This window comes from Aphidius gifuensis, linkage group LG6 (genome assembly GCF_014905175.1).
Source record: "Aphidius gifuensis isolate YNYX2018 linkage group LG6, ASM1490517v1, whole genome shotgun sequence".
Classification (NCBI taxonomy): domain Eukaryota; kingdom Metazoa; phylum Arthropoda; class Insecta; order Hymenoptera; family Braconidae; genus Aphidius; species Aphidius gifuensis.
The window spans coordinates 15,440,705-15,451,270 of record NC_057793.1 but is presented as its reverse complement, the minus strand read 5'-3'; the positions used below and the strand labels follow the sequence as shown (position 1 = coordinate 15,451,270).

At 28.2% G+C, this 10,566-nt stretch overlaps 1 protein-coding gene across 1 annotated transcript; it reads right to left on the bottom strand.

Annotated features, from left to right (window-relative positions):
* Positions 1-1,619: 1,619 nt before the first annotated feature.
* LOC122859890 lies at positions 1,620-4,765 on the bottom strand. Its single transcript, XM_044163573.1, has 4 exons — positions 4,543-4,765; positions 3,718-4,212; positions 2,148-3,624; positions 1,620-1,725 (listed from the first exon to the last, which is right to left on the bottom strand). The coding sequence occupies exons 1-4, from the start codon at positions 4,763-4,765 to the stop codon at positions 1,620-1,622; spliced, it is 2,301 nt and encodes a 766-aa protein (XP_044019508.1).
* Between the last annotated feature and the right edge of the window lie 5,801 nt (positions 4,766-10,566).

The following is a 10,566-nucleotide window of genomic DNA, read 5'->3' as shown; positions in this document are numbered from 1 at the left end:
GAAAAAAATAATCGGTATCAGATTACAAAAGCTAGCGATGCAATACGACGTAAACATAAAATGTTAAAAATGAATCAATACGTTTCAGAAAAATATGCAAGTGATATATTTAAGCCTATTGTTACACCTTTAGAAAAATTGGTGAATCAAACAACAAGTGATATAAAAAATGAAGGAAAGAATGAACTTGAAAATAATGTTGTGAAAAAAGAACGAGCAAAAGAGGAAGATGATGATGATAATGATGTTTTTTATGAATCGTTTGATAAGTTTGATGAGGATTCTGTAAGAAAGTCACTTGATCAAACATCTTCTACACTAGATACTTCTTTTTCGAAAAATAGCGAAAAATATATGAAAAAAGTCGATGCCAGTAAAAATCGAGCAACAGAATTTCTAGTACGGAAACTTGATAATAATCTTATGTTTGGAAACTCAAATATTAAATTTGAAAATAACAAAATCTTCATTGAAGATGAAACTTATCAAAAAAAGCCGGGTTTATTGGAACTCCTTTTCAATTATAAAGTTGATGACTCATTAATAAATAATGATGATAAAAAAAATTTTATTGAAATTATTAAATTGCCAAATGCTTAGTATAGATATTTTAAACCTAATGGTGGACTGAGAAAAGAAACAAATACCAAGTATGAAAAATATATTTCACCATTCATGAAATCCTCAACAAAAAATGGTGCATCGTTACCTCGTTATAAGATTACAAAAAAAAGTAACAAATTTGACTACGTTCATTGGGATGATCCTAACGAACTTGTAGATCGTCTCCGATTGATATTGGCTTCGCAGGCAGCTGGTAATCCCAGTCATACGAATGAAATCATTTCTATAATTGAAGAATTGAGGGAAGCTGGGATTGTATATTAATTTATATGCATATGAGGCTTGAGCTCAGTTGCTCATAAGCTGTCAAGATGAGTATTGATATTTTCGGACGACAATCGAAGAATAAAAATTCATTACAAAGTGTTCGAGGTCCTCCAGGTGATGGTTTCAAACGAACATCAGATGGACATTATAATATAGATAATAAACGATTGTGTAATGTTACTGATCCGGTAGAATCGAATGATGCAACATCTGTTAAAATTACTAAGACAATCATAAAAGAAGAAACACGAATTTTATATCAAGTAAATAAATCTCTACGAGATGATGTTGATAATAATAATATAATAGGAAATTCTTTTCAGTCTCAATTTCAAGAGTCCAGTAAGAATTATCGTCTTGAATTTGAGACAGCACAAAGTCTTTCACTTCAAAATATAGAATCCATTCAGACATTGGAGTCCAGATTAAGTTCATCGAATAGAGCTTTTGATAATTTCAAACTAAATTTTGAAAAATCACTCAACACATTGAGCTCTGTAATTGGAAATTTGGAGATTAAAATAATAAAAAAACTGACAATCTTGGATAATCGTCTGAGGATACTTGAAAATCGTTCTAATGGATCATAAAAAAGCAGTCGTTGCTTATGAACTACACAGACCTGCTCGAAGGAATTATATTCGTCGTCGTGTTGACATTAAAAGATTGAATGAAACTTGGCAAGCAGATCTTGTTGATATGCAAGCTTATACGTCTGTTAACCGAAACTATAAATATTTGCTCACAATTATTGACATATTTTCAAAATTTGCATGGGCTATACCAATAAAATCAAAAACTGGAAAAGATGTTACAGCAGCGATGAAATCTGTACTTGATGAAGGACGTATTCCAAAAAATTTACATGTTGATCAAGGAAAAGAATTTTACAACAAGGAATTTGAAGCTCTTATGCAGAAACATAAGATACATATGTACTCAACATACAGCAATCTCAAAGCATCAATTGTTAAACGCTTCAATAGAACACTGAAGAATAGAATGTGGGAAAAATTTACTTATCAAGGATCCTACAAATGGTTAGAAATTTTACCACATCTGCTTGAAAATTATAATAATTCAAAACACAGAACAATAAAGATGAAACCAATAGATGTTACGGAAGAAAATAAACAACAATTATTGAGAAATGTTTATAAAAAATTTCAACAGAATCGTGATATTTTTCTTTTGAATAAAAAGTTGTCATCAGTTTGCATTGTTTAGAATTAGATAGTGTTTTGTGCTCTGAGCACAATGGAAGATCTTGATGGAGTTCATGTAATTTTTCAGGATATTCAAGATCGACTTCATAAATAAAGCCTGTAGTAGAGTCGACAGGTGTTGATAAAATGTCTTCTAAAGACCAATGATTATTGTCCCATTCAAAGCCACCGTATGGAAAATGTTGTGACATTGCCATTCCATATAAATTATCAACATCAAAGTACATGAGGTATGAGTCATCTTTGATTGTATCATACTCATTACCCATGTATGGATTGTTGGCTTTTGCATAACGATTCGGACATACAGCTACTCCACCTCGTATTCCTTTCTCGATAAATAAAAGTTGTTCAGCATCTGTTAGTAATTCCAATTCTACACCAGTACATTTCAGCATACAATCCCATGAGAATCCTGGTATTGTATAGCAATAGAGAGGATCCAAGTTGTATGATGACAAACAGTTTTTTCGGAAATTTTGAAAAATATCAGCTAATAACAAAACATCTGTACGTAAATATAAATCTGAATAATCACCAAGCGTTTTAATTTCAAATTTATTCCAAACTGTTTCAGCATGTTGATAGTCGTCATGTGAAATGATACTCTTGCTTAATCTTGAATAGAATTCGTTAATTGATGGTAACTTTATATCTTCTAGTCTTCTCCAGCTATTAATGTATTCATATGGAAATATTTCTTTTCTTTTTAATAGCTGAAATTTTTCAAAGTCTTCACAGTATTGTTTAGTAATTTTTTTATCATCATCAGACAAGTTTGAAGCCAGTTTATCAAGACTAGTTGCCATGAATCTATAAGAGTCGATAAATCTTAAATTCACTAGTCGGTTACCTCTTTCATTTGAACATGGATACTTGACTTCTTTTGTGAAAGATATATATTTTTCTTTGTTGATTGGTAAAATTCTAATTGAGCCTTCAAACATCTTTGCTAGAGATTTCAAAAAAAAATGTGAGTCATAACCTGAGAGATTATGAAATACTACTGGTAGTGTATGTGAATCTGTATAGTTGACATTACATCCAGGATGAGCTGCTCCACGATAATGGCCTCGGTAATGGCAGTGATCATGGTGTCTGATGTCTGTCGGTAAAAATTCTTTTTCACAAATATGACATATTTGAGCTGTTTGAAAATCCATGATTTGTTCTCGAGTAAGAGGCTTCATCGGCGTTGGATTATTCAAAATGTCATTTACTTGTTGAGTTCTTTTTTTAAGTTCTTTGACAAACCACTTTATACAATCAGGACCACGTCGTATCATAAATTCTGACAGAGATTTGTTATATGTACAATGAAAATAATATGCAGCACTGTGCGGTACATGATTGTCTGAATCATTTTTTCCAGGTTCTAAAATACATTCAAGATCTGCATAGATGACAAATGGTGCTGGTTCTTCAAATCGATGATTTTTACATTTTAATATATTTTCACCTTCTTCTGGTAAAATCATTCTCACTTTATTGTTATTTTCACAATCTGCTAAATGTTTTTTCTACGAATTTTCAATTTTGAAATGACAGAGACAACGATCACACAACCACTTTTTATGATTATTTTTTGAAATTTGTGTACTGACAAGTCGTGATAAATTTTGTATACAAGCAAAATGAAATATTGGTTCATCAGTTGACAATCCACTATTCATAATAAGTAAATGAATTGTGGGTTTTGATGATTTATGTTTACTCAAATATACTGGTGCTATTTCACATTTATCATAAATATCATAAACATTGATAGATAAATCATTCATAATCTCAAATTTTGGAATGTCACGTAATATTATCGGGAAATCAATACCATCATATTTTAAAATTGTCTTAAAATCTGGGTATGACGTCATACGATAACTGTGTGATTGAGTTGGATACAGAGCTGCTGTGACTGCATATAAAAAACAGTACTCATCATTATTTTTTATATTCACAACTGCTCTTTTTGCTTGGATTTTCTTTGGTAATTCGATAAATGTTGATAAACCACCTCTCAGTGGCTCATAACGATTAATATTAACCATTAGATTAATAATTGCTCTAAGTGTCCAACCAGAATCTTTTTCTTGAAAATCTTCAATTTTTGTGAGAAATTTATTCGTCAATTTATCATTGAACCAATTACTCAAATCAGTAGTTGGTAGAATCACTTAATTTTTCGTAATGAAATATTTTGTCTCATCGATAGATTCACCATTTTTTACAATTCTAAATTTACAAGCTAAATCACCATTCACTTTCAAATTTTCATGATTTTTGATAATATTCTTTGAACGGTTAATTGTCATCTTTTTAGCATCCTCTAAAAATGAATGTATATCAGTATGTTGAAGATTGACGATAGCTCCTGATCGTATTCGTCCCTAAAATGCTGAATCACCTTCCAGCCACTTCACCCTGTTACTTAGTTTTTTAATATATCCAACACCAGCACCATGTTTTTGTTGACTTTTAAATCTTTCACTCGATGATCTAAGTTGAGAAATCGTGGTTTGAATTCTTAATTTATCACCAATTGTCTTTCCAATTTTCAATGCTTTATTCAAAAGCCGAATATTTTTTTTTTCAAATTTGAACCAACTTTCTATTTGTTCTGGTGTTCGAATAGTTTTATATGCTTCCTCCATAATTTTAGTCAATCTAAGACACTTCTCAAGCTTTATATATACTAAGTTTTCTTCTGGAAAAAACAAGAATATTCCATTCGAATGAAAACTGTTCCGAACAGATCAAGAATTTTCTTGAAGGATCGAAAATGTTCTGGAAAAAAAAATCGAGTATGTTCAGGGAAGATCGAAAATATTCGGAAAATAAATCAAGAATGTTCGATTGATCGATATTTATCGATAGATTGAGAATATTCCAGACTATGAAAAAATCTGATGCGATCTCTAAAACTCTTAAGAACATTCAAAGACATACTAGAACATTCCAGAATATTCAAAAACATTCGAGAACTTTTTTTTCAATATAAAAGGAGTGAAATCAAGAACCGGAGCATCAGATCAATTCAAGCATTCGAACAGAATTCATTAAGATAAACAAATCAAAGGTATATATATATTTTTTTGATCAATTTATTAAATATAAACTTTTTTGATTATTATTATTTCCTTTATATTATCATTTCGTAATTTTTTTTTCTTATAGAAGATGGATTTATCAAAACTTAACCAAATCACTGCCTGGTAATGTACGATTAAAGAAGATGGTTGATTTAACACCAGGGGCTGAATACAAAATCACCAATTTGAGAAAAGCTAATACAAAATTCGGAGTAAAAGTCATCGCAACCATTAATCGAGAATTTGATGTTTTTCTACCAAACCGGATTCCGGTATTTCTCGAAAACGAATCAGAATTCAGCAGCTTAAAAAACTTGGTAGATGGAAATCACCTTGCACTACGTGTTCTAACTGGATCACTCAATAATACATATGAGTTCATTCCTATTTAAAAAACATATATATGAAAATACAATCAAATATAAACTCCTGTAATATGTTATAAAAAGATATAAATAAAATAAATAATTAAACATTAATGTAATTTTTTTTAGAAATTATTAATATTTTTTTTTCAAGATGAAATTAGAAAAATTGAAAAAATTAGAAAATAATTATTCAGTAATATTTGATGCGATTGATATTAAAAAATTATATTATAAAAAGTAAAAATAAATCTACAATTAAGTAAACAAAATTTAAAGATTTCTATTTTTACTTACTTATACATCCTAAAAAAAGAAAACAAAACAATATTTTTCATAAATAAAAGATTTGAATAAATCATCGAAAAGAATTATTTTTTTTATATATGCATGTTTATTCGAAAAACTTTTCTAAAAAATGATCATACAGTTGCTGAAGCAACTGTGCCTTCCCTGCGGGGGGAATTTTAATTTCTTCTTTAATATATATTGAAATTCGTAACTACAAATTTATTTCATTCTCTATCGTTACAATGATTATTGTTACAACTAAAATTTATTTAATTTTCATTCATTTTGCTTGTTCCTTCTAATGGGTCATCTCCATGTCCAGAATCGCTTTCTTCTAACCTTATAAACTCTCCGTTTTTGTTCATTTTGTTGTACTATGATTTTAGCCTGTCAATGTTAAATATTTATTACAAAATTGTCGAGTTCGATTGTATTTATTTTATTTACTTTTTTCTCTCGGTTGAATCAGGATTTAACGTTTTAGTTGTTGCTGAAGTCGTCGTTATATTTTTAATTTTTTTATATTCATTTATTTTTAATTCCTTTAATGCTATCACATCACCCTTTTTTCCCTAGAAATTTTCTGCCTCTTCATTCCATAAAGTTAGTTCAATCTAAAATATATTTCCTTTGGTAAATTTATTAACTTTGTTTAGTTTAATCAAACTTTTTTTTATTCAAATTTTATTTTACTTCATAATCACTGTCGTCTACTAATGTTATTGTTCTTCATTTCAATAACCGTCCTGACATTGCATATATAAATTCCACTTTATTTATTGCTATTATGATTGCGATGATATCTAAATAATGTCATTATTATTATTGAATAGTTTTCTTTTTTTTTTTTGCTAAAATTATTTTGCCTGCAAATGAATTAATTGGTAGATGTACAATTCCTTGTATTTTTTTAATCTCGAAATTAATTTTTGGTATATTTTCATTTTCCTCATCGTCATCGAATTTTATATTAGCTTCTACTGGTATCATTATTTCTTTATTATTTATTGATGGGTATTGTTCATCAATTTTTCTCACTAATCCTCCAGTGATCGTATATAATTTGTTTAACTTGAATATTTAATAATTTATCATGTTAATAATTTTTTTTTAAATCTTTTTGTTGAAAAATCTTGTTGCTAAATATGATTTTTCTATGATATTTTGCTATACTTTTCTTTTTTGTTTACTCATATTTTCCTAATATTTTCCTATAATTATCGTATTTTTCTTTATATTCAGTGATTTTTCTATATTTTCGTTTATATATTCTTTATTTTTCTATATTTTCCTTCATTTTCCATATTCATCTTGTTTAGATTAATTAAGGGACTTAGAAAATTTTTTATGGGGGGGGGGGGCATAATTGATATGTTCTCTTATTTATCGTTTTTTTCTTTATATTCAGTCACTTTTCTATATTTTCCTTTATATTTACCGATATTTTCCCATATTTATCGTTTTTTTCTTTATTTTCAGTCACTTTCCTATATTTTTCTTTATATTTACTAATATTTTCCCATATTTATCTTTTTTTTCTTTATATTCAGTCACTTTTCTATATTTTCCTTTATATTTACCGATTTTTCTTTGATATTTTCCTATATTCTCCTTTATATTTACTGATATTTTCCCATATTTATCTTTTTTTTTCTTTATATTCAGTGACTTTTCTATATTTTCCATATATATCGTATTGGTTAAGATTAAGGGACTTAGAAAATTTTTTGAGGGGGTGTCTACCATGGTTGAGATTAAAGGACTTAGAAATTTTTTTGGGGGGGTGTCTACCGTGGGTGGGGGGGGGGGGGGCCAGAAGAAAAGCGAAAACAATAGGAAATTAAAATTCCCTAAAAAAGTATGATTATATATATGAATTACATGAATGGATAAAATTTTTTTCGAAAAAAAAATATTGTATATGGATTATTATTATTATTATTATCGATTGTTGTTAATTTTCATATTTATTCAATCAAAGTGAAACAGATGTCGTTGTTTTCCATTGTGCATTGAACATTTTTATTATCGAATAAAACTTGTACTCCATTGTCTGGTTTTGTAATTATTTTTGCGATTTTGATAATAAAAACCAAAGTCGATTGCTCGACTTCATGTAACCATTGTGAGGGAATCGAAGCGCTAACGGTTGGATCTTCATCATTCACATAGGAAACTTGAAGTCTGAAAAAAAAAAAAATATATATATATAAATATATAAATATATAAATACTTTAAACAAAGTGAAACTGATCCCACCTCAATCATATATTACAACAATTCAATTATACATTCACAATAAAATCATTCAATTGTACTTCTAAAAATATCAAAAATTCTATTGAAAAAAAAAACAAAAAAACATTAATAATGATCAATATCATTCAAACACAAAAAAATAAATAAATGAATATATGCTATTTTATTAAAATACGATTATGGACATCATTTTTATCAAATTTTTTCATAAAAAAGCAAAAAAAAAAAAAAAAAAAAGTTACACTTTTTCATTAAAAATAAAAAAATAAAAAAAACTATAAAAACAATTACTCTGAAATAAACACGATTTTTCAATAAAAAATTTTGTTATCCAAAGTCTTAATTTAGTTCCGTTCCTTCTAAAATCATTCAATCACAAAAAAAATATTTCAAAAACTGAAGCTAATTTAAGACAATACACTTTTCAATAATTTCGATAATAAAAACCAGATACCATTCACACTCTTTTATTAAAATACTAGTATTAACACTTTTTTTATCCAATTCTTTCATGAAAAAAAAAAAAAACAAAACAAAATAAAAAGTTACACTTTTTCATTAAAAAAATTAAAAAAATAAATAAACTTATAACTCGTATCTATTCAATCGATAACATCGTGATATATATCATAATCAATCACAAAAAATAAAAAAACAGTTACACTTTTTCGTTTACAAAAATAAATAAAACTACAAACAATCACTGAAAATTCAAAAAAAAAAAAAATGGATAATAAACTTATAACTAATATTTAATCAACCACAAAAAATAATTAAAAAAATATATAACTGATACTACTTTAAGATGACACTGTCTTATAAGATATAATATATTGATACTTACCCTGACATGTTTCTTTTTTTTATTTAATAGTTTATGAGTTATAACGAGGCAACCACTGATGTCGAAATTATAATGATGCGTGACATATATGTAGACCTTTTATAAGGCCTACATATATTCATGAAAGAAAGGGGATTCCTAGGAAAAAAAGTCATCGCGTCAATAATTTGAATAATATTTACTTCAAAGTCCCTGGACTGATTTTTTCTGATTGTTATGTGAGGAGGTTTTTTGATAAGTTTCAACAGGAAAGCCGTCTCACATAACACCTGAAATAAAAAAATCAATCCGATAAAACTAACAAAATAAATACTGCTGCGACGAAACTGTTTACTCGATTCATATTTCATTGGAAAAAAACCATCAAGTAAATAGATTATAGCCATACTCATTTCAAATATTCTGGAGTACGCAATTGTTATGTAAGAAGGCTGATTATTTTCTGACAGAATAACCTTATCATATAAATATTGTTCAGTCCAGAATATTTAAAATGAATATGGGTATAGTCTTTTCACTTGATGACTTTTTTTAACGAAATTAAAATCAAGTAAACAGTTTGTTCAGCAGTATATATTTAAAAGTTTTCTAGATCAATCTCTTAATTTATTTATCCAGAAAAACATTTTGAATTAATATCACACAAATTATTTATATATATATTTTTTTTTTTTTCATATCCATACACTATTCTTGACGCGGGGTTACATGGGAGGGAGCGGCCGCGTATAGCTTGATTGTGGGGAAGGTCACGCATAGTATATATCGGGGGAATCGCGCTGCAGCCGTGAGGAAGATCGTGTAAAGGTATTAAAGAGGGGTTACATAGTCGCGGGTAAACTTTAGAGTGTAGAGAGGGAAATGCGTTAGGTGAATTATAGAAGCAAGGTCACGCGTTATCAATATATAGTAACGCGCGTATTTAATTAATATTATGAGTTATTTTATTTTTTCTCTCACTATTATTTATAAAGTATCAATTATTTTATCATCGTTTATAAAATATCATTGACTTTATTTTATTATTATTTAATTATCATTAATTTTATTATTATTATTTGAATATTATCATTTATTTTATCATTATTATTTATAAATTATTATTTTTTTATTATTTTTTTATTTTTCTAACATTTATTATCATTATTATCATATGGAATTACGCAGAAAATCTCGAATGTTCTAGAATTTTCTTGAAGGTTCTAGAAATTTCTAGAAACTTCTAGATGCATCCCGAAAGTTCTAGAAACTTCGAGATTTCTGCCCCCCTACCTCCGACCTAGCCCCTGATCCCCGACCCCTGCCCCCTTGACCAAGCTTTACCCCCTCACCATGGCCTTAAATCGGCCCTATATAACTACTATACTGCAAGTCCTTAAAACCACCGTTCTACGAATAAAAAACTTACGTAGTATGGTGGTTTTGAAGACGTCTTATAATTACGTCGTTGATTCCGTTTTGACTCAAGTATGGTTTGAGATTATCAGAAAGGTTCTATGAAATTTCCAAACCTGCACGTTGCGTGGACACCAAGAAAGTTTCAGTAATACTTGTAAGAAAGGAAACAATCTTTCTTTGATTACCTATTTTGGTAATCATTGTTT

What these genes read in the sequence shown, in the direction of transcription:
- LOC122859890 (XM_044163573.1), bottom strand. Translation starts at nt 4,765, where the DNA reads ATGGAGGAAGCATATAAAACTATTCGAACACCAGAACAAATAGAAAGT. An exon ending in TGGATATATTAAAAAACTAA is followed by an intron (nt 4,213 to 4,542) that starts GTAACAGGGTGA and finishes CAAAAATTGAAG; the next exon opens with ATTTTCAAGAAAAAGATTCT. An exon ending in CTCCATCAAGATCTTCCATT is followed by an intron (nt 1,726 to 2,147) that starts GTGCTCAGAGCA and finishes TCCTTCATCAAG; the next exon opens with TACAGATTTCATCGCTGCTG.